The following is a 23,778-nucleotide window of genomic DNA, read 5'->3' as shown; positions in this document are numbered from 1 at the left end:
TATACCTTCATCAGTATCATTGATAAATATACAAAACAACAATGTGCCTAACACAAACCATGAGGAACTCCACTAATAAACATTTGTCCAAGAAGAACAGTGTCCATTGATTACCACTCTCTCTTGTCTCCCACTCAACCATCCCTTTATCCATTGTAGCAGCTTACCTCTCAAATTTGTGCAGCAGTCTTCCATGTGCAGTAGTATCCAAAGTTTTCCTTAACCCCTGGGGCTCACATCTGGTGAGTATCGGCTTGGCACACCCAGGGTCCTGAGCTGGATATCATCATTCTTCTCTTTCTTTGTGATTCCCCTTCTACTTCTGTCTTTCTCTCTCGGAAATTTTTTTTAGCTGGTGCATCATAAGCCTCAGGCTTCCTTGCACTATATGACTAGTAATAATAATAATAATCCGATTATGTACCTCAATGGGATTACCTTGCAAGTGCTTAGTCTCCAGACATTGCAATTTGCAGAACTTAAGTCATTCTTGATAAGAGCAACCCTTTGTTCCCCTCACCAATCTCGTTGCTCTTCTCTGTACTTATTCCAGTAGCTCTACATCATTCCTAAAATGAAGCCTCCAGACCTGCATGTAGTACTGAAGGTGTGGCCTGACTACTGCCTTATACAAGGGGATAATCACCTCCTTATCCCTGCTAGCAAAATTCCTGTCTGCCATTGACAAGACACCATGAGCTACTCTTGCAGACTGTCTGCACTGCTCAGAAACCTTCATATCTGACTGCACAATTACCCCCAGGTCCTTTTTATTTTCTGCTACCCTGAGACTTTCATTTTCTACAACCCTGTGTGCAGTACCACACAGATGGTAGGTTACTCTGGAGTTACTGCTATCCATGTGCAGTACTTTACATTTGTCATTGTTAAACTTCAGTTGCCTACTCTCAGCCCATCTTCCCAACTTTTTTAGATCCTGTTGCAGTAGTGTTATTAACAACCCTGCCAGCCTTCGTATCATCTGCAAACTTGGACATTGAGGCTGATTTACCTTCATTGATAAATACACAAAACAACAATGGGCCCAGCACCAAAACCTGGGGGAATTCACTGATAAGATTAGTCTACATAGAGCAGTGTCCATTTATTACCACTCTCTGTTGTCTCCCACTCAACCATCCCTTTATCCATTGCAGCAACTTACCCTTAATGCCATACTGCTCCAATTTGTACAGCAGTCTTCCATGTGCAACAGTATCAAAAGCTTTCATGAAATCCAAGTCTAAATCAAAATTACTTTTTGCATCCAATTCCTTTGTTACCACATCGTAGTATCCAATCAAATTTGTCAGACTTGACTTTCCTTTAAGAAATCCACTCTATCTGAACTATTAATGCAGTCTTGTCTAGGTGATCCTCCTCCACTTCTTTAACCAGTGACGCCATTATTTTCCCCATAACACAAGTTAAACTAACAGGTCTATAATTATGTGTCACCCTTTGTGACTTGGGGATATATTTGCACATCCCCAGTCCATGGGGACCTTCCCTGAATCTAAGGATGCTCTCATAATTATGGCTAAGGGTTTGCTTACTTCCTTCACTGCCTCCTTCAATAGAACTGGATAGATCCATCTGCCCCAGGTGCCTTTTTTATGTTTAACTTCAACAGTTTCTTCTCCACTTTCTTTCCGTTACTACAAAATTGTTTAGCTCCCTGTTAGAGTTTCGTAAACTTTAAACCATCGATATCAAAAGGAAGGGGACCTGATTCATCCCCTTTCTTTTAGAGTTTATATAAGTAAAGAAGTCTTTGCTGTTTTTCTTTGAATCCTTTTTCAAACATTTCTTGTAATCTTCCTTCTCAACCATCATTTTACTGTCATATCATCTGCAGCTTCTTATGAAGACTCGTTTAGTTTCACAAAGAAGTCTGTGGAATATTATAAAATTGACTTCGTTACAAATCAGTCATGTTCGTTTAACCCAGTAGTCTCCATCTTGCGCACCCCTAGGGGTGTGTGAGATGATCCATGGGGTAATTTGGTAAGCAGAGCGAGCGATGCAATCCTTCCATTTTGATCAACTTACCTATGTGAGGTGACTTTGTCTGCAGGGACTGTTATTAAAACCATGTTTAGAAATATACTTAACTTGGAACCAGATTTTCGGGTAGCTGTGTCCCAAAATAAAACCAAGATACACAGCAATAATGAAAAATATTCAAGCACATTGTTCCCACTAAAAAATGCTGTTGATTTGATTTATACCACTTCGTACTTTAATTTAAATTTAGTTTTGTTTTGTATTTTTGCATCAAATTAGATTGGGATCTTTTCAAATTATATGTGATTTTATGTTTTTTTTTTTTTTTTTTTTTTTTTTTTTGTGAACCCCAAACACGATGTGCTTCTAGATATAATGCATACCATGTAAATTATTTATAAATAAAACAAATAGTATTACATTAATTTACTACACTTGTTACATTAATGATTTAATATTATTGTGTGCCGAACTTTAATTTAATTTTGTTTTGTATATTTTTATTTATGTCTTCTAAAATTGTATGTGGTTTTAAGCTCACACTTGAAACACTTTTATTAAAAAACAATACATGGTAATGGTAACTTTTTGATATTAGTAAAGCATTCAACACCACCTAGAGGTATGGAATCTTACAAGACTTATACAACTTTGGACTGAGAGGTAACCCTCAATTCATTTTTTTCTCCCTGTTAGGGCCTTTCAAGTGAAATTCCAGAATGTTTTGTCCATGATTTGCACACTAGGAGGAGTACCTCAAGGATCAATTTTAAATGCAACTCTTTTTGCATTACTTAAAGTAACATAACTCAAGATATTCTAACTATCTTGGAAACTTGTATGTATGCAGATGATGAGGCTATTTCCTCTCAATCGTGAACATAGCTACTATCGAAAAAACAGCTACAATTGGCAGTAACTAAAATTGAAACTTGGATAAAATGCAATGACAGTGGTTAAGCTGTCAATAAACCGAAGGGAGAAACTTCAGCAGTACACTTCTGTAAATTGTAGTCTCTTTATCCATAATCTGTCCTAAAACTGAAACATATAAAAGTGCCGATGACAAATTCCATAGGATTATTAGGTGCAGTTTGGGAATTAAATTTTCATAAACATACCTATAAACTATGTGCATCCAGAAATTAAATATCCTTCATGCAGTATCCTTAACACAAGAAAGGCACCCGGGGTGGATGGGATCTATCCAGTTATATTAAAGGAGGCAGCAAAGGAAGTAAGCAAACCCTTAGCCATAATTATGAGAGCTTCCTTGGACTCAGGGGAGGTACCCATAGACTGGAAATGTGCAAATGTGACCCCAATTCACAAAGGAGGATCAAAGGCTGACACAAGTAATTATAGACCTGTGAGCTTAACTTCTGTTCCAGGAAAATTAATGGAGGCACTGGTTAAAGAAGCACTGCAGGATCATTTAGACAAGACTTCAGTTATAGCTCAGACACAGCATGGTTTTGTTAAGGGGAAGTCTTGCCTAACCAATTTGATTGGATACTATGATGCAGTCACAAAAGAACTGGATGCAGGGAATAGCTTTGATATTATATACTTGGATCTTAGAAAGGCTTTTGATACTGTTGCACATGGAAGACTGCTACACAAATTGGAGCAGTGTGACATTGGAGGCAAATTGCGGCTATGGATAAAGGGGTGGTTGAGGGGGAGAAGACAGAGAGTGGTAATCAATGGACACTGCTCATCGTGGACTAATGTTATTAGTGGGGTCCCTCAGGGTTCAGTGTTGGGTCCATTATTGTTTTCTGTATTTATAAATGATATTGATGATGGTATATCAAGCTTAATGTCCAAGTTTGCAGACGATACAAAGGTTGGCAGGGTTGTCAAGGACACTACTGACACTATGCTGCTGCAACAGGATCTGGAAAGGTTGAGCAGATGGGCTGAGAGGTGGCAAATGAAGTTTAACATTGACAAATGTAAAGTACTACACATGGGAAACAGCAACCCCAGAGCAACGTATCAACTCTGTGGTACTACACTGACAGTGGTAGAGAATGAAAGGGACTTGGGGGTGGTTGTGCAGGCAGATATGAAGTTCTCTGAGCAGTGCAGACGGGCTGCAAGAGTAGCTCATGGAGTATTGTCAATGATATACAGGAATTTTTCCAGCAGGGATAAGGAGGTGATTATTCCCTTGTATAAAGCAGTGGTCAGGCCACACCTAGAGTACTGTATACAGGTCTGGAGGCCTCATTTCAAGAAGGATGTAGAGCTGCTGGAACGAGTACAGAGAAGGGCAACAAGATTAGTGAATGGAACAAAGGGGTGCTCTTACGAAGAAAGGCTTAAGTTTTGCAAATTACAGTGCCTGGAGACTAGGCACCAGCGAGGTGATCTGATAGAGGTATATAAAGCCTTGAATGGTTTGAGCATGCTCAATGCTGATGGGATTCTTCCTCTAGCTCAGAATAATCACCTGAGAAAGCATAAATTCAAATTGAGGAAAGACAGATGTAGGATAGACGTGCGGAAATTTGCCTTTAGCCAGCGGGTGGTTGGTTGATGGAACAGACTTCCATCCCTTGTAGTGGAGGTTGATAGCCTAAATAAGTTTAAGGCTCAGCTGGACAGGTATTTTGAATGAACAGAGGGGTGAAGTGGAAGTGGGTTTTTTTTTTTTTTTTTTGGCTGATGCTGCATAAGCTTGCTTTCTTGCATCAAATGCCTCTACTAATGCTAATGCTAACCTGGAATGGGCTCAGATTCTACTGATGTCAAACCACACCTAAACTGTCTATACCAGTGCCTCACAATGGATGAAGCCTCATCCTTATATACAGCAGTCTTCTCGTGGATTTCTTTAGGAGATTTTCCCTTCAAGAACAGATACTGGATTACAGCTCTGGCTTCAACTTAGTCCATGATCCTACTTCGTCACACATTCAGCTCAGCAAGAGAAAAACAAATTAAGACACAGGGCTGAAATTTTACACCTTTAATACAGAGATATGTATGATTCTACACACAAAATATCATGACTCTGCAATATGTGGAAGTAGGTGAGGACGATACTTTATTGAACCACCCTCGAACAACAGATTTTTTTAGATTGTAAAGAACTTACATCTGACATTAGATCCTGAGTCCTTAATGATCGACTTTGAGAAAGGAAGTATCATCGCTTTCTCTAACATATACCCGAATACAACTATAACTGGCTGTTTGTTTCATATGGCAAAAAACATTTACCCAAAATCATTGATATTGGACAAAAGTTGCACTATCAAACAGATGCTGAATTTAACATGAAAATTAAATGCATTACAGCATTAGCATTTGTTCCAGTTAGCGACATTATTGATGACTTTATCGAGCTGACTGGTGACGATGATTTGCCCCAAGAGTTGGTTTCTTATTTTGAAACACACTACATTGGAGGGGAAAGAGGCCAAGGGCTTTGAAGGCGCAGAATTTAACCCACATTTCCCATAGAACTTTGGAATATCTATCAATGGACATATGACAATATGCCAAGAATGAACAGTGTAGAAAGCTTTCACAATGCAATACAAAGCTCAGTTACAAATATGCATCCTAGTATTTGGAAACTGATACTCCTCTTAATGAAGGAAGAAAATTTAGCGAAAAAGAAAAAGTGCAATGCCGAATGAGGAGACGAATCAACAAGCAAAAAAATCTTCAAATCTACGATCTTCAAAATAAAATCAGTTATTTGCACAGTACTGGCAGAAATCTACACACCTTTTAAATGTATTCAAATATTTTGTATTTTCATTTTTTGTAGTAGTCTTTTTAATTTTGTTATTAATTTTTCATGTTTCATTATGTCCTTTTTAATATGTCCCTCTTTTATTTTTTGTTATTTTTTTTTTTACAGCAAAATTGCCTTACAGCCAATTAGTTATGCGGCAGAAATGCTTGGGGAAAAGATGTTTACGACAAAAATACCTAGAACTGGATAAAGGGATGGTGGAAGAAGACAGAGTAGTTATCAATGGGCACTGCTGTGGAGTTCCCAGGGTTCTGTGCTGGGCCCATTGTTGTTTTTAATATTTATCAATAATACCGATGAAGGTGTATCAGGCTTAATGTTTATATTGTAATATTGATGAATGTATATCAGCCTTTAAGTTTGTAGATGATACAAAGGTTGGCAGGGTTGACAGTCATCGGTGTGAGCTACTGCAACAAGATCTAGGAAAACTGGGTTGATGGGCTGAGAAATGGCAGCTGAAGTTTAACATTGACAAATGCAAGGTACTGCATATGGGTAGCAGTAACCCCACAATAACTTATCAATTGTGTGGTACTACACTCAGGAAAAAGATCTGGGGGTAATTGTGCAGTCAGACATGAAATTCTCTGAACAGTGTAGACATGCTGCCAAAATATCTCATGGGGTTTTGCCAATGATATACAGAAACTTTGCTAGCAGGGATAAAGAGGTGATTAACCCTTTGTACAAGGCCAAGATTAGGCCACATCTTGAGTACTATATATAGGTCTGCAGGCCTCACTTTAAAAAGGATGTAGATCTGCTGGAATGGATATAGAGAAGGAGAACCAGACTGGTGAAAGGGGCTCTTACCTAAAAAGACCTCGGTTCTGCAACTTGCAGTGTCTCGAAACTAGGCACCTGCTGGGAGATCTGACTGAGGTGTTTAGAACCTTGGATGGATTGAGTAAGCTGAATGTTGATGGAAATCTTCCACTTGCTGAGACTACACACGAGGAGGCATAAATTTAAGTTGAGAAAGAATGTGTGGAAGTTTCCCTTCAGCCAGTGGGTGCTTGATTGTTGGAACTGATTTCCATCTGTTGTTGTGGAAGTGGATGGGTTGAATAAATTCAAGGAAGAACTAGACAATTCTTGGACGGTATGGATGGGTGAACATGTAGTAGGGTTTTTTTTTTTTTTTTTTGGCTGATGCTATATAAGCTTGCTTTCTTGCATCACTTGCCATTGCTACTACATCTTAGCATGTTGACAGGCAGTCATTGCTAAATTTATGTCGTACTCTAATTCGGTCATGATTAGACTATGGAGCAATATGGCACTTCAGCTAAAAAGAGCATCTTACAATCTCTCAACACCATCCAACACAATGCCCTATGATCTGCACTAGGCCCAAATAGAACCTCGCCCTGTTGGTATATCTCAGCCATACTCTTTGGCCAACACGCCATGAATCTAAGCCTACTGAACCTAGGCCTGCTGCCATATGCCTTCAAGAAATAGTACATAAGTAGAAAATACAAATGATGGGCTCAACATCGAACCCTGTGGAACTCCACTAATAGAATTAGTCCATGAAGAACAGTGACCATTGATTACTACTCTGTCTTCTCCTACTCCGCCAACCTTTTATCCATTGTAGCAACTTGCCCTTAATGCCATACTGCTCCAATTTGTACAGTAGACTTCCATGTGCAACAGTATCAAAAGCTTTCTTAAAATCCAAGTATATGATATCAAAGTTATTTTTTGCATCCAGTTGACCACATAGTATCCAATTAAATTGCTCAGACAAGACTTCTCTTTAACAAACCCATGCTCTGTGTGAATTATTACTGCAGTTTTTTCTAGATGATCCTGCTATGCTTCCTTAACCAGTGACTCCATTATTTTCCTTGGAACAGAAGTTAAATTAACAGGTCTGTAATTACTTGTCACCCCTTGATCTCCCTTTATGAATTGGTGATACATTTCACATCTCCAGTCTGTGGGGACCTCCCTTGAGTCTAGCGATGCTCTCATAATTATGGCTAATGGTTTGCTTACTTCCTTTGCTGCCTCCTTTAATATAACTGCATAGATCCCATCCACCCCAGGGTGCCTTTCTTATGTTTAAAATGAACAATTTCTCCTCCACTTTGCTCTAATTTATTATAAAATCATTAAGCTCCCTCTTAGAATTTAATAAACTTCTATCCTCCACTTCCCTACAGAATTCCTCATATGTGAATGTAGCGGCAAAATATTCGTTCATTTTGTCAACTATCTGAGCAGGATCATCAACAATCAAACCATCGATATCAAGTGGGCCAACCCGATTCATCCCCTTCCTTTTAGAGTTTATATAAGTAAAGAAGTCTTTACTGTTTTCCTTTCCATTCTTTTTCAAAGATTTCTTGTAATCTGCCTTCGCTTGCCTAACCTCCTTTGCAGGAGCGGATTAATGTCGGTTGAGGCCCCGGGCGCAGAAGAAAATATTGGGCCCCTTAAAAAAAAGAGAGAGACAAGGAAAATAAAAATGCATGTTAACCATTTTTTTAAATAATAAAAAATATTATGTACTATTAATGTTTTATTTCCAATAAAATTTGAATATAATATATGTATAATTAATAATAGCATAATAATAATAATCACCAAGTTTTGAACTAATATGTTCAACTAATTTGTTGGGGTTTTGCGTGGGCCCTTCAGAAGTTGGGGCCCAGGGCGCGTGCCCGGTGCGCCCGCCGTTAAATCCGCCTCTGCTCCTTTGTGACTTTATTACAGACTAGCTTATATCTACCATAGGTTTTGTGTCATCTGATAATTTATATATATATCCCATGCATTTTTCTTCTATGCTACGAGTCATTAGGTCATCTCACATCCATTTAGTCCTAAACCTCGAACAGTGTTTCTTAGTTGGTATGAAAAGCCTAGTAACTATCAAGATTAATTCCTTGAATGCATCCCCTTTAGAATTTGCTGTTGGTAATGTCATCAGTTGGTCCCACTGTAAAGAATTTAAAAACTGTCTGAGACCACTGTCATCACCTTTACGAAAGAAAAAGCCCTTCCCTTTATCCCTGATGGTAGTTATGTCCTTATGTAAATTCCACATCAGTACACTATGATCACAGCCATCTAGTGACAGTTCCTTTATCTGTAAATTCTTAATGCACAAATAATCACTGCTGATAATCAGATCAAGATTATTATTCCCTCTGGTTGCCTCTCGAATATGCTGCTGCTGCTGTAGAAAATAGTCATCCAATAAATCCACAAAAGCCTTGCTAGTGTGCAAGTGACCAATCTACAAGTTCCAGTCAATATTTGAGAAGTTAAAATCCCCCATTAGGACAATCTGATTTACTTCCCCACTCTATTCCTTTGTACAGTTGTCCATTGTACTCTTCAGAGTCATTAGGCCTATAACATACTCGTATTCTCAATTTTGTTTTCCCAGTTCTTATGTTACAACAAACTGACTCAACATTGCACAGTCCATTGTGTCAATATCACCCAGAACAAGTGCAAATAAAGAGATCTGACGTAAAGTTTAGCTACGATTATGCATATTTCAATACATTTAATATCAAATATTGAAATAAAATACACTTTATATCTAGATTAGTGGTTGTCAGTTTTTTTTTTTTTTTTTTTTTACGAAATCCCAAACATGAGTTGTATTTGAACCTATAATACTTAGTACCATGTGTGGGTTTAAAGTTGACAAAATGAAAGAAGGTACTTGATGACATTAAGATTTGCCTTCTGTAGATTGTAATTTTCAGCAAAACTGTGTGAAGGGAGGTTGTTCCAGCAAATGGAAGTTGAACAAATAAATGAAGAAAATTTGGTCTGTGATTTCGAAGGTGGATAGTAAATGGATGTTGGCTAATTGCAGCACTTGTTCAAACTGGTTTGAAACAGTGAAGGAGAATTATGATGCCAATTCAGAGGAACAGTTCCCACTGAAAATCTGTAGAAAACACATGCAGTAGAAACAGAACACCTATGAGACAGAGAATGGAGAGACTGTAAGAGATGGTCTTAATTTAACTGCCATTCTTTTGAATGGAGTCTAATGCCTGAGAGAGGATATGGGGGACTGTCCCCTATGTGGAACAGTACTCCATGGTAAGGTGGATTTGAGATTTGTACTTAGTGATTAGTTGTTTAGAAGAAAAATAACGCTGACAGTAAAAGAGAAAACCCAGTTTATTAGATGCAGAGGAAGAAATATTTGTGATGTGCTCGTGCCAAGAGAGATCAGCGGTCAGGGTAATCTCTAATAGAAGTATGTGATCCTGTCTAGAAATCTGTGTGCCATCAAAGATAAGCACAAGTGCAGAAGAATCCTTTCTGCAAGATAGAAAGACAGATCGAAATTACCGTATTTCTTCGATTTCTAAGATGCACTTTTCTCCCCCAATAAATGTCTCTAAAAATTGGGTTCATCTTAGAATCGATGGCATCTTACAATCGCAGTTTTTGTTTTCCAATTTTTCCGTGCGTTGCACACGGCACCACACATTTTGTTTTTATGCGGATATCCCACCTCCAAGTTTGACTGTTATTGCATTCTTTATTCTCCAATTCCATTGGAGAATAAAGTGGCATGGGTGATTGATTTCACACACTTTCGAAATGTGAAGCCACCGTTATTTCGTTATGGTGGAGCTCACTCAGCAAAAATAGGAAGTTTTGTTTGTATCTTCAAAAGTACGTAAGAAGTGGAGTTACTGTATTTCGTTCATTTTGATCCCTTATTGCACATTAAAATGTTGTCAAAATGATTACACTACGAAGCCGCATTGAAACGAAAAATTATTGTGTATGCAAAAGAACATGGAAATAGAGCTGTGGGTCAACGTTTTGACATTAGTGAAGTAAATGTTTGTCGTTGGAGAAATGATCACAATTCCATATTTTTGTGCAAAGCAACAACCAAGTGCTTTACAGGGCCTAAGAAAGGAAGATTTCCACAAGTCGAAGCCATGATACATTTTGCAATGGAGACACGTGCAAAAGGATTACCCATCACTCGACAAGCCATGCAATCGAAATCCGGAGAAATTGCCAAGTCCCATGGAATAGAGAAAATAATATTTAAAGGCAGTCGCGGCTGGTGCGACAGACTCGTGCGTCGTAGCTGATTATCGTTAAGGCGCCGAACATCTATCTGTCAAAAAATTCCTGCAGACAAATGATATATAGGAATTTTGCTAGCAGGGAAAAGGAGGTGATTGTCCCTCTGTATAAGGCAATGGTCAGGCCACGCCTTGAGTACTGCGTACAGGTCTGGAGGCCTCATTTTATGAAGGATGTAGATTTGCTTGAACGTGTACAGAGAAGAGCAACACGATTGGTGAGGGGAATGAAGGGATTCTCTTACCAAGAGAGGCTTAAGTTCTGCAAATTGCAGTGGCTGGAGACTAGGCATCTGCGCGGTGATCTGATTGAGGTCTATAAGGCCTTGAATGGGTTGAGCACGCTGAATTCTGATGGGATCCTTCCACTTGTTCAGATTACCAACCTACGGGGACATAAGTTCAAATTAAGAAAGGACAGATGTAGAATAGATGTGCGGAAATTTGCCTTTAGCCAGCGGGTGGTTAATTGCTGGAACAAACTTCCATCTGTCGTTGTGGAGGTTGATAGGTTAAATAAATTTAAGGAGGAACTGGACAGGCATTTGGAGGGAATGGTGTGATTTTTTTTTTTTTTGGCTGGTGCTGCATAAGCTCCTACACTTGCTTTCTTGCATCATGTGCCACTACTACTACTACTTTCAAAAGAAGGAAGCTGATTAACTTTCAGTGACAAGTGATGAAATTAAGGAAAAAAAGAAACTATGAGTTTAGTCAAATTAGAAATGCTGATGAAACCCTGGTCTTCTTCGATATGGCTCAAAATTACAATGTCAATGCTAAAGGTGCTAAAGAAATCAAGATTATAAGCATGGGCTACGAAAAGCAGCATAGCATCACCGTGATATGCTGCTTTTCGTAGCTTTCGACCATCAGTGGTGATGGTCGAAAGTTGCCACCATTTTCAATTTTAAATTTAAAAACCATATCAAAGAATGAAATTTTCCCGAAGGTGTTACTGTGAGTGCACAAAAAAATGGATGAATAGCAACAGAGCTTACGGAAGACTAAGCTCTGTTGCTATTCTCAATCCATCCAAGGAGCTTAGTCTTATATATACTATTATAAATGTTGTGTATAATAGACGTCCTGGAAGTCTTTGTAACCCACCAAGCATGCTAGTACTTGATGCATTTCGTGGACATTTGTCTTAACAGGTTAAAAATAAAATCGTGCAGAAATGTGGTGACCTGGTTGTGATTCCTGGTGGCATGACTAGCCAACTGCAGCCACTTGACGTTTCAGTCAACAAACCATTTAAGGATTACTTGAGAAAGGAATATGAATCCTGGCTGTTGACTGACAACCTTCCGTGACACCTTCCGAAAAATTAAGAAAGCACCAGCATCAAAATTGGCAGAATGGGTATCAACATCTTGGCAGCTAATCCCAGAAAGAATAGTGCAGCACTCATTTAAAAAATATTGCATCACCATTGCTCTCAGAAGACGATATATTATGGGATAATGAAGATTATCCCAATGGCTCAGAAGAATCAGACTCTGAATGTGAAGTAGACTCTGATATTGATTCAGATGCAGATATCGGCAGCTCAGAAGATTCAGAAGGAAGTGATGAATAACTTACCTACTGATAAACACTGTTGTTGTTAGTAAATTGAATTCTATTATAATAAAAATATTTGTTAGATATATTTTAGCATTTTATTTTATTTACTTATTTTTTTCTTAGAATCGAAGCTTTTTTTTTTTTCCTGTTGGTAGTAATGAAATTAAGGTGCATCTTACAATCGATGGCATCTTAGAATCAAAGAAATACGGTAACTAAGTTATCTTTGCTTCATCTGGAGAACAGCATTTAAGGAATTGGCAATGGATGTTTGAGAAGTTGAAGCTGGTTGTGCAGGGCAATGTTTCTCAAACTGGAAGATGGAATGCAATATGCTATCATCAGCAAAACTATGGTTAGGACTTCTAGTCAATGGGAGAAGGTCATTAATATACAAGAGGAAAAGAGTGGGAGAAAGAGGTGAACCTTGGGAAGCACCTGCAGGAGCATAAATTGAAATCAAAGAAAGACAGTTCTACAATAGATGTGCGGAAATTTGCCTTGAGTCGGTGGGTGAGTGATCGCTGAAACAAACTGTCATTGGGCGTTGTGGAAGTTGATAGTTTAAATAAATTCAAGGAAGAACTAAACAAACTGGAGTGAATGGATAGGTGAAGTGGGGAGTGTTGTTTTTTTGACTATGCTGTATAAGCTTGCTTCTTGCATCATATGCCTATGCTAATGCTAACTCCAACATTAGTGGAGAAGTTAGAAGACAGAGAGCCATCATCCACATTCAGCAGTCAAAGAGCATTAGCATTAGTAGAGGCACATGGTGCAAGAAAGCAAGCTTATACAGCATCAGCCAAAAAAAACCCATCCCATTTCACTGATCCACTCCACCAAATGTTTTAGTTAACTATGCAAAGAAAGGTTTGAAACATTTGGGGTATAGAACTCAGGAGACCACTTTTTGGTGACATGGAGCACATATCAACAGTATAACAGTAATATCAACAGTGGGATCAACTGAAGATGTTAAAAACTGCAGCCATTCCTTGAAGGCTTCCCATTTAGAATTTGCTGTTTTTCAAACAGCAAATTCTAAATGGGAAGCCTTCAAGGAATGAATCTTGAAAGCTACTAGGCTTTTCATACCAAATAAGAATCAAGATTTAGACCTAAATGGATGTCAGATGAACTAATGAAACTTGTGGCAGAGAAGAAAAATGTGTGGGATGCATATAAATTATCAGGTGACACAGAAGCCTATGGCAGATATAAGCCAGTCTGTAATCAAGTCGCAAAGGAGGTTAGGCAAGCGAACGCTGATTACGAGAAATCCTTGGCAAATGATGCATTGAAAAACAGACTTCTTTACTTCTGTAAACTCAAGAAGGAAGGGGTTGAATCAGATTGGTCCACTTGATGTTGGTGGTTTGACTATTGATGATCCTGCTCCGATAGCTGACAAACTGAATGAGTATTTTGCATCTACATTCACACATGAGGAGTTATTCAAGGAGGAGAGGGCCACATGTTTATCAAACTCTAAAAGGGAGTTAAATGATTTTGTAATAACGGAGAGCAAAGTGGAGGAGAAATTGAAGTTAAACATAAAAAAGGCACCTGGGACAGATGGAATCTATCCAGTTATATTTGAAGGAGGCAGCGAGGAAGTAAGCAAACCCTTAGCAATAATTATGAGAGCATCCTTAGATTCAAGAGAGGTCCGCATGGACTGGATATGTGCAAACGTATCTCCAGTTCACAAAGGGGGGGATCAAAGGGTGACACAAGTAACTATAGACCTGTTAGTTTAACTTTTGCTCCAGGGAAAATAATGGAGTCACTGGTTAAAGAAGCATTGGAGGATCATCTAGACAAGGCAGCAGTAATAATTCAGACACATAGTGTGGGTTTGCCAAGGGGAAGTCTTGCCTGACCAATTTGATTTGATACTGTGATGTGGTCAAAAAGCAACTGGATGCAAAAAATAATTTTCATTTCATATACTTGGATTTCCAGAAAGCTTTTGATACTTTTGCACTTGGAAGACTATTGTACAAATTGGAGCAGTATGGCATCAAGGGTAAGTTGCTACAATGGATAAAAGGGTGGTTGAGTGGGAGAAGACAGAGTGGTAATCAATGGGTACTGCTCTACATGGACTAATGTTATTAGTGGTGACCCTCAGGATTCAGTGTTGGGCCCATTGTTGTTTTGTATATTTATCAGTGATATTGATTAAGGTATATCAAGCTGAATGTCAAAGTTTGCAGATGACACAAAGGTTAGCAGGGCCATAATAACAGTAACGAGAGTATGCTGCTGCAACAGGATCTGGAAAAGTTGGGTAGATGGGCTGAGAAGTGCCAACTGAAGTTTTAACATTGACAAATGCAAAGTACTGCATATGGATAGCCATAACCCTAGAGAAATGTACCAATTGGGTGGCGCCTCCGTAGCCAGGTGGGAAGGAGCAGCAGTGCGTAGCACACGCTTCTTGATTAGACCGGGGTTCGAGCCCGTCACCACCAAATACGGAGGATGCGGAAAGGTCAGGGAATGACCACCGCATATCCCGGAGCAATATGGCCTTAGTTGCTAATGCTCCTAAAATCCAAATACCAAAAACCAAAACCAATTGGGTGGTGTTACATTCAGGGTAGTAGAGAATGAAAGAGACCTGGGGGTAACTGCGCAGTCAGATATGAAGTTTTCTTAAAGCAGTGCAGACAGGCTGCCAGAGTAGGTCATGGGGTCTTGTCAATGCTATACAGGAATTTTTCAAGCAGCGATAAGGAGGTAATTATCCCCTTGTATAAGGCAATGATTAGACCACACCTTGAGTACTGCATACAGGTCTGGAAACCTCATTTTAGGAAGGATGTAGAGTTGCTAGACTGAGTACAGAGAAAGGCAACAAGACTGGTGAAGGGAACAAAGGGGTGCTCTTATGAAGAAAGGCTTAAGTCCTGCAAATTGCATCTTCTGGAGACTAGGCATCTGCGAGGTGATCTGATTGAGGTGTATAAGGCCTTGAATGGATTGAGCAGGCTCAATGCTGATTGGATTCTTCCTCTTGCTCAGACTGCAAACCTGAGGGGTATAGATTCAGATTGAGGAAAGACAGTTGTAGAATAAATGTGCAGCAGTTTGCCTTTAGCCAGCGGGTAGTTGATTGCTGGAACAATCTTCCATCTGTTGTTGTGGAAGTCGATATAAATAAATAAATTCAAGGCAGAACTAGACAAACATTTGGAATGAATGCACCAGTGAAATGGGAAGGGGTTTTTTTTATGGCTGATGCTGTATAACCTTGCTTTCTTGCACCATGTGCTCTACTAATGCAAATGCTCTTTATTGATTCTGGTAGCATACGGATGACATATTTTCAGCATGTGTAGCATGCTGCACAAAAAGGTTGGCTTCTCCTTGTTATTGCTTAGCATATGCAAATGAAGTTTTACCTGTCTCACCAGAACTTGTCCTTTATTTCTACAAGAAGATGAACAATGTGGGGAAAAAGAAACTTCATTCTGGAATTGCTTCCTGGGAGTAGTATTACCATTAGCTCTGTCCTTTATCTTCAGTATATGAGACTGTTCGAATTGCCATTATTATGCTTGTTTGATTAACATTATCCATGACATTCATGAGTCACCAGTGGAGAGAGTAAACATCTTTTGAATAGTTAATTTTTTCGGTGTTTTGTTAAGTATAGAAATTTTCATACTTTAAAAATTTGTAGTCCTAATGAAATGGGTACAAGATAGAAGTTGTATACTGTTGGCTTCAAATTGAAGGTGTTAAATTATGTCAAAAAACATGTAAACGGTAGTTGAATGACATTTTGGGCCACCTCCTCCTTCAACCCAGAAAATCCATTACTTTTGAATTTGTATTTCAAATATGTGCAATAAAGTTTTTTTTTCAAAATCTTTGTAAAATCTGGGTGCATCTTATGGTCCAATGCATCTTATCTTCCCTAAAATATGGTAAGCAACACAAAATTTTATTTTTAAGAATACGTGAAGTATTGCTGTGTAATATTGTTATGTTGAAGTACTGCATTATATTTTTGAATCTGAAGTAACATTTGAAATGTTAACATGTTTTGTCCACTAACATCAAGGTAGTAAAGCATTAAAAAAAAAATTACAGAATATTTTGCTTCAGTAAAAGTTCTTGTTTAATATTTTGGTCTCTTTTTGTATTCATACAAAAAATAAACAAAGTACAAAAAAAAAAGTAACATAAATATTTATTTATGTTACTTTTTTTTTTTTTTTTTTTTTCTTTTTTTTTTTGGCTGATGCTGCATAAGCTTGCTTTCTTGCATCAAATGCCTCTACTAATGCTAATGCTAATGCTAAAGTAAATTTTTTCAGCTTATATAAGTACAAGCTAAAGTTGTCCCTTGACATCAGTCCTACATTGTGATTGCATTGTATTAAAAATCATTGAAATAGCATTTAAAAGTCCCTTTATCTCTCTTGAATTTTGTATACCCATTTTAGTGTCCCAGTTTGTTTATTGGCAATCATTTTGCAGAAAATTAATGCAAAAAATTATATTATATGTGATATTTTTAATTTCATTTCATTTGACTTGTTTTCTTTTACTTAGATAACAGATACTGGTGTAGGCAATACAGTATGTCATTTGCAAAGGTTGAAACACTTGGATGTTCAAGGCTGCAGGCATCTAACTAATATAACTCTCAACTATTTAAGTGACTACTGTTTAGACTTGAGATATCTTGATGTTTCACTCTGTCATGGCATGTCGTTACAAGCTGTAAATACGTTAGAAATGGTTCTTCGCAAGTTGCATACTGTCCACAAACGACATGTACCATCTCTAAGAATAGAATAGGTAAGTTTTTTGATTGAAATAAAATTATATTTAACCCACCAGTTGGGGGTGCTAGGCTGACTGATCCTTGACTTATTACGTGCTTATCGCTGGTTCAAGATTACTTAGTGGCTGTTACTCAGTCTGATTTCCCTCCCTAATTATACATGGGCTTATTTGAGCAGTTTTGGAAAATTGACACAATGTTTACCCATAATTTTGCACTACATTTGGTTATTTTGGTTTTTTTTTTTTAGGAGCATTAGCAACTAAGGCCATATTGCTCCGGGATACGCGGTGGTCATTCCCTGACCTCTCCGCATCCTCCGTATTTGGTGGTGACGGGCTCGAACCCCGGTCTAATCAAGAAGTGTGTGCTACGCACTGCTGCTCCTTCCCACCTGGCTACGGAGGCGCCATTTGCACTACAAATTGTGTTACTAACAGTGGTGCCTTACATTACATTACATTAAAAAAAAATTATTTTTTTAATTCTGCTTGGAGAATTATTCATGCTTAACTTTTTACAAATTGATTGCAGTACTTATACTAAATGCAATTTTTAAATTTTTTAAAAAGTTTAAAAGACATTTTTTTATAATTTTGGATATAAAAATCATCAGAATATAAGAAAAAAATAAGAAAAATCAGAATATAACACTGCTCTGATGGCACCTTGTCTGACACAAATCCCTTAATAAAATATCTCTTGCACTTTAATTGCCAGTTCAAGATTATATCTGTTATTCTGCCTCCATTTCTAATTATACATAGGTTACTATCAAGGAGCCAAGAAAAGACTCCTTGATTTTTAATCTTGTAGGTTTATATCCAGTATCGCTTTTTTTTTTTTAATTTTGACGTATCTACAGATAATTCCCAGCTGATGTTTTTTTGAAATGCGATAAGTTGGGTCTAATATGACAGAAAAGAAAGGAGAGTCTTTTATTTCCATTATTTATTGTTTTTCTAAATGCAAATTCAAACATTCTATCGACTCAATTTTCATTTTAGGAATTAGATATTTTGAATTCAGCTTTGTTAATTTAAAAATATCTAAAATTTGCCATTTGGCAAATTTTAGATATTAGCATTAGTAGAGGCATATGATGCAAGAAAGCAAGCTTATACAGCATCATTCAAAAAAAAAAAAAAAACCTTCCCATTTCACCCATCTATTTGCTCCAAGTGTTTGTCCAGTTCTGCCTTGAATTTATTTAAGCTGTCAACTTCTAAAACAACAGAGGGAAATTTTTTCCAGCAATCAACCACCTGCTAGCTAAAGGCAAATTTCTGTACATTTGTTCTACAACTGTCTTTCCTCAATTTGAATTTATGTCCCCTCAGGCGATTAGTCTGGACAAGAGGAAGAATCCCATCAGCATTGAGCTTGCTCAAACCATTCAAGGCCTTATACACCTCAAATATTTTAGATTTAAAATTACATTTGCCAAATGGCAAATTTAACATGTCTCATACTTATTAGATATGGAGAGGAATTTGTATAACCTAGTTAGAGCAAGAGGTTTTTCACGTTCTCTAAGATCCAAACTTTGCCTTGCTGTTACGGGAATATCTTTCTCTATTCTTTTATCTGACACTGAGTTCTCAATAGCGACACAATTCCAGTTTGACATTGCTTTGTTACAATATCGACAATGGGTATTGGATTGAATGGGATCACAGGGAAGGTAAAACTCTCGGGCTAACACTCTCCAGCTCTCCCTCAGAATTCTGGATTGGGAATTGAAAATTTCGCATCCATAATTCTGTCTGTGGGACATCAAGTGTGTCCCAATAAACTTTAACTATGCTTCCTTTCTTTACAAAACAATTGGCTACTTTAGGCTTTCTACTTACATGATCTTACTACAACATAAACATTTATGACAAAAAGATATTCAAGTGTGTCAGACTAGTTCCACCTTTTCACATTATACTGACAGAACTTGGGGTACTAGCATTTAATCTATTTATTAAGATAATGGCACAATATGAATACTATCAAATTATCAAAGGATATGATTACTTATGTTACAAGGTATACAAGATGTACAATTATATGCAATTAGATTACAAGGTATATAATATTTCAACTAAATTACACAACACTATAATGTTCAGGAATGTTCTTTTCATCTGGCAACCACTACATCTCTATGCTCATAAGTGATGTTGTGATGGAGCACACTATCTAATTCATATCACTTCACCTTTACCAATGTTTACTTCCCTCACTTTCCACATATTTGATCCAGTCTATTTAGAATTTTTCACTTTCACTATGGTCTTCCAAATCCCTCTGAGGATGGTTCATGAAATACAGCAAAGTAACACAAATATTTAGTATGTGCTCTCACCACATGGACACGTGATATACAATCAAACTTATAAGTAATAACAATTACAATATCTTTCAACAAACTCATTCATGCTATTAGACTAGTTCAAGCTTCCATAGATACTCATTATACATAAACAAGTTAATGTACTCAGCATATTACACTTCAGCCATTTTATATATACTTGATTGAAAACGTACAGAAATCAAACATGAGTTTCGAAAAATAGAGCTTAAAATCATAAAACTTGTAAAGTGGGAACTGTTCCCGCTTTACGAGTTTTCGCTTTACAAGTTCCCGGATTTACGAGTTTTTTTTTTTTTTTTTGTATCAAGTATCAACAGACTTGGAAATATGAACATTAATTGCAAAAAATGAATGTTAAACATTCATAAATATTGCATTTCAAACCACACTTTACAATATAGCGTACCCCACTTTATGATATTAATCCGTTACTATTGTATCGTGAAAATATCGTAATGTGAACCCAGTAACACATTGTTTTTTGGTAGTTCATTCCACGGCCTCGGAAGTTGAAATTTTCACTATATAACTCTCTAAAAGGTCGTTTTTATAGTGTAAATTGTATTAGTTACCAATTCAAATCATTAAAATTGACTACACTTTCATAGTTATCATATGTTCTGTTATAAGAACCAATTTTGAATGGCCTTGTGATATTTTTCTAAAGCACGTTTCTGGAGGTCACAACCATAAAACAATAAAAACAATTTGCACTTTCCGGTTTATTGGGCTAGTAAATGGGTAGTAAACTCAATCTTATTGCATTTTAAATAATACCAACAGCTGGAATTCTGTGGGTTTTTATGTTGGTTAAATGTGTTTCCCTTTTACTGAAATCTTCAATCGTATAAAAAACAAATTTTCAGAACCTTCTCTTAATTCCTTTTTTTTTTAAGCTTCGTAAACTTGTTACTCCGTGCAAATCGTGTTAGTTGCAATTTGTGCATTTCATTAAAAAATGCTTATGCATGCTATTGAAATTTATAAAGAAAAGAGAAGATTACATTGGAACTAAATGCCTTTTGAAGCATTTCTGAAGTAGTCGACTCCTTGTGCAACAAACTGAGTGCCGAGCCAAACACCCAGGGTCCTGAGCTGGATATCATCATTCTTCTCTTTCTTGGCGATTCCCTTCTACTTCTCTCTCTCTCTCTCTCTCTCTCTCTCAGGGTAACTCGGGAATTTTTTTTTTTGGCTGGTGCAGCATAAGCCTCAGGCTTCCTTGCACCATATAGCAAATAATAATAATAATGAGGGATAAACGAGCGTGCATTTAGTCGATGAAGATGGTGAAGAATAAACATTCTTTAACATTTGTAAGTCATAAATAATTTCTATATTATTATAATTTGCTTGATTTTACAGGCTATGTTTTCATTTCTTTGGAGAAATCAATCATTGTTTAAACATAAACTAATTAGCTAACTAATTTCATTGTTGATAATGTAACCCCTATTTTTAACATTATGTCTATGGGAAATAAATTCCCACTTTACGAGTTTTCACTTTACATGCATGTGCTAGGAATGAATTAACTCGTAAAGTCGGGAACTATCTGTAATAATATTGGTATAGCAAAACTAGAGATAAGATATTTCTATAGACCCTATATTTCCATAGAATCATCTGTGTTAACAAAAATCTATTATAATTACATGTAACATTGATTCACACAAAACATCAATTCTACCATAATATCAATTCTTCCTTAATAGTATACATAAGTTTTCATATGTTGATGATATTTGTGATGGGTCATCTACCGTCTAGTTCCACTGATCGTCTCCTTCCTTCTGCAGAGAAGAATGGTTCTGAGGATAGTTTGTAAGAGACTTCACAGTTGAAGTTCCATGATAGTAGAAATTGTTGCACTACACAAATCTTCAGATCCTAAGTGTTGGAGCATTGAACTTATATTCTGTTTAATTATAGGCACAACACTTCTGTTGATCCAAGTTGTAGTACTGCACGGCACACAAATAGCACTAATTAGAATTGACCAAAATAATGACACTTTCTAGGAGTCTGAGTCAACTCCTGATTCCTCCTAGGTGTACATCCTCCTGAAATAGATGCATTTTGTGGTACAGATTGTTTCTCTTTTTTTTTTTTTTTTTTTTACATCTTTAAGTTTTATTTCCATTCTCCTGGCTTTAGACCTTGTTTTTTCTTTGTTTTGGCATTGGCAAATATAGAAACCTTTTTCTTCATTTTTTTTTTTTTTTTTTTTTTTTTTTGCTTTGAAAAAAAAAAAATATAGGCACAGTTACCTTAATCAGTGTAATGTTTTAAACAGCACTCTGGGTCTTGGGAGGCACGAGCACAAAAATAATTATTCAGCATTTTTTTTTTAAATTATAGTTGATAGCAACTATGTGTTTGTTCTGTATTGACCTTTCTACAACATGCTCCATTCAATGCCTACTGTGGTCTTCCATTAAAATCCTTCGTAAAAATCCTTCTGGAAGCATTTTTACGAAGGATCGCGATGGTAAGAAAGCTCCAGGTCCTGATGATATTTCTCCACTTGTTCTCAAAACCTGTGCTTCTGAACTTACTCCTGTTCTTTGCCGCCTTTTTTCACTTTCTTATTCCAAAGGTGTTTTTCCTTCTGCTTGGAAATTTGCTCATATCCAGCCAGTTCCTAAAAACGATAAGTCCCTCCCATCCAGTATCATCCCATTGCGATTACTTCTACTCTTTCTAAAGTAATGGAGAAATCAATTAACCGCCAACTCTTAAACTACCTAGAAAACATCTGTCTGATCAACGATCGCCAGTATGGATTCCCTCAGTGTCGATCCACTGGTGATATTCTAGCTTATATGATTAAAGAGGCCTGTGAGCTCTGGATTGATTATTATTATTAAATTACAGTTGCTCAGAGCGAAACGGATACAAAAATATAGATCGTGACAAGTTTAATAATAGGAAATATACATATATTAGATTAGATACATACAAATAAAAGCTTTCGGTTGTTTAGTCAACCTTCTTCAGTTAAACTGACAGTTAGAATGGAGCATGAGGGCGTGTACTGCCAATCTTGTACGTGAAGTGCGTGATAAATTGTTGGATGTTGAAGCCTGTGGCTGTGATGTATGTGGACGTGGCCAGCGTTTGTCAATGGACAGGATTGTTGTTTCGGTGATAGGGTGGACTTGACAACCACTGTTCCTGTTCACTGAGGTATTGAAGCATTTGATGTTTAACGACTCCAACCAGGTGCGTCGCCGATAATGGCGGGACTTATCCACAATCACGACATCACAGTGTGGGTCAATGTCGTGGTGGGTGGCCCAAACACGTTCGGCAATAGCAGAGTGCTCCACATCCGCTAAGCGGATTGCTCTTTGTGTTTGGAAAGGCGTTTTTCAAGCCATCTCCCACTTTCCCTGATGTAGCAGCTAGTGCAGTCACGGCGTGAGATGCAGTTGACCAATCCGCTTTGTGGTAGGGTGGGACAGGTGTTTTTACCTTAGAGATGAGGGATCGTAATTTTCTGCCTGGGAGTTGTATGCATTTTATCCCATGTAATTTTAAGATTCTACAAACCTGTTGTGATAGGTTTGGGTAGTGTGGGATAAAGGCGCTCGTGGCTGAGTCATCACCTTGGATGTTTCTGTTGGTCGCTACGTGGTCGCGTGTCTGTAGGTCACACCTGTCAAGGGTTAGCCTTGACAGGTGGGATAGCCACACCTCATAAGATCCACCTTGACTTTAGCGATTTTGGTGCGCCTCTCATTTACACAGCTAGAGTGTGTCCAGGCACGAGTTAGCAAGGTTCGTGCAGTGGCAAGAAGATGGCTACGTGCGTGTGCTGACCGGAAGTTGGTAAATTGGCCAGCACACATAGGTTTACGATGGACAGTTGTCTTCAAGCACGTGCCTTCGCGCTGGACAAGGGTGTCTAAGTATGGTATGGTGTTGGCCGACTCTAGCTCGATCGTGAAATTTATGAAAAGTGACAGAGAATTGAGGTGGTCTAAGATTCGGTTACCTGGATTTCTGGGGATAACTACGAACCACACCGCGATGTCGTGATTGTGGATAAGTCCCGCCATTATCGGCGACGCACCTGGTTGGAGTCGTTAAACATCAAATGCTCCAATACCTCAGTGAACAGGAACAGTGGTTGTCAAGTCCACCCTATCACCGA

The 23,778-nt window shown here is 37.7% G+C and overlaps 1 protein-coding gene across 1 annotated transcript in view; it reads left to right on the top strand.

The window, feature by feature from the left end:
* The window catches only part of LOC150082422 (uncharacterized), a 98,332-nt gene that overhangs the window by 55,130 nt on the left and 19,424 nt on the right, over positions 1 to 23,778 (top strand). The window contains exon 3 of the mRNA XM_090378601.1: positions 17,023 to 17,271. Within this exon, the coding sequence (XP_090234727.1) occupies positions 17,023 to 17,271 (249 nt within the window). The remainder of the gene's footprint in view (positions 1 to 17,022; positions 17,272 to 23,778) is intronic.

This window comes from Mastigoproctus giganteus, chromosome 7, assembly GCF_048544385.1.
Source record: "Mastigoproctus giganteus isolate SK-2022 chromosome 7, ASM4854438v1, whole genome shotgun sequence".
Taxonomy (NCBI): domain Eukaryota; kingdom Metazoa; phylum Arthropoda; class Arachnida; order Uropygi; family Thelyphonidae; genus Mastigoproctus; species Mastigoproctus giganteus.
The sequence above is the reverse complement of the archived record's forward strand: the minus strand, read 5'-3'. Positions and strand labels throughout refer to the sequence as shown.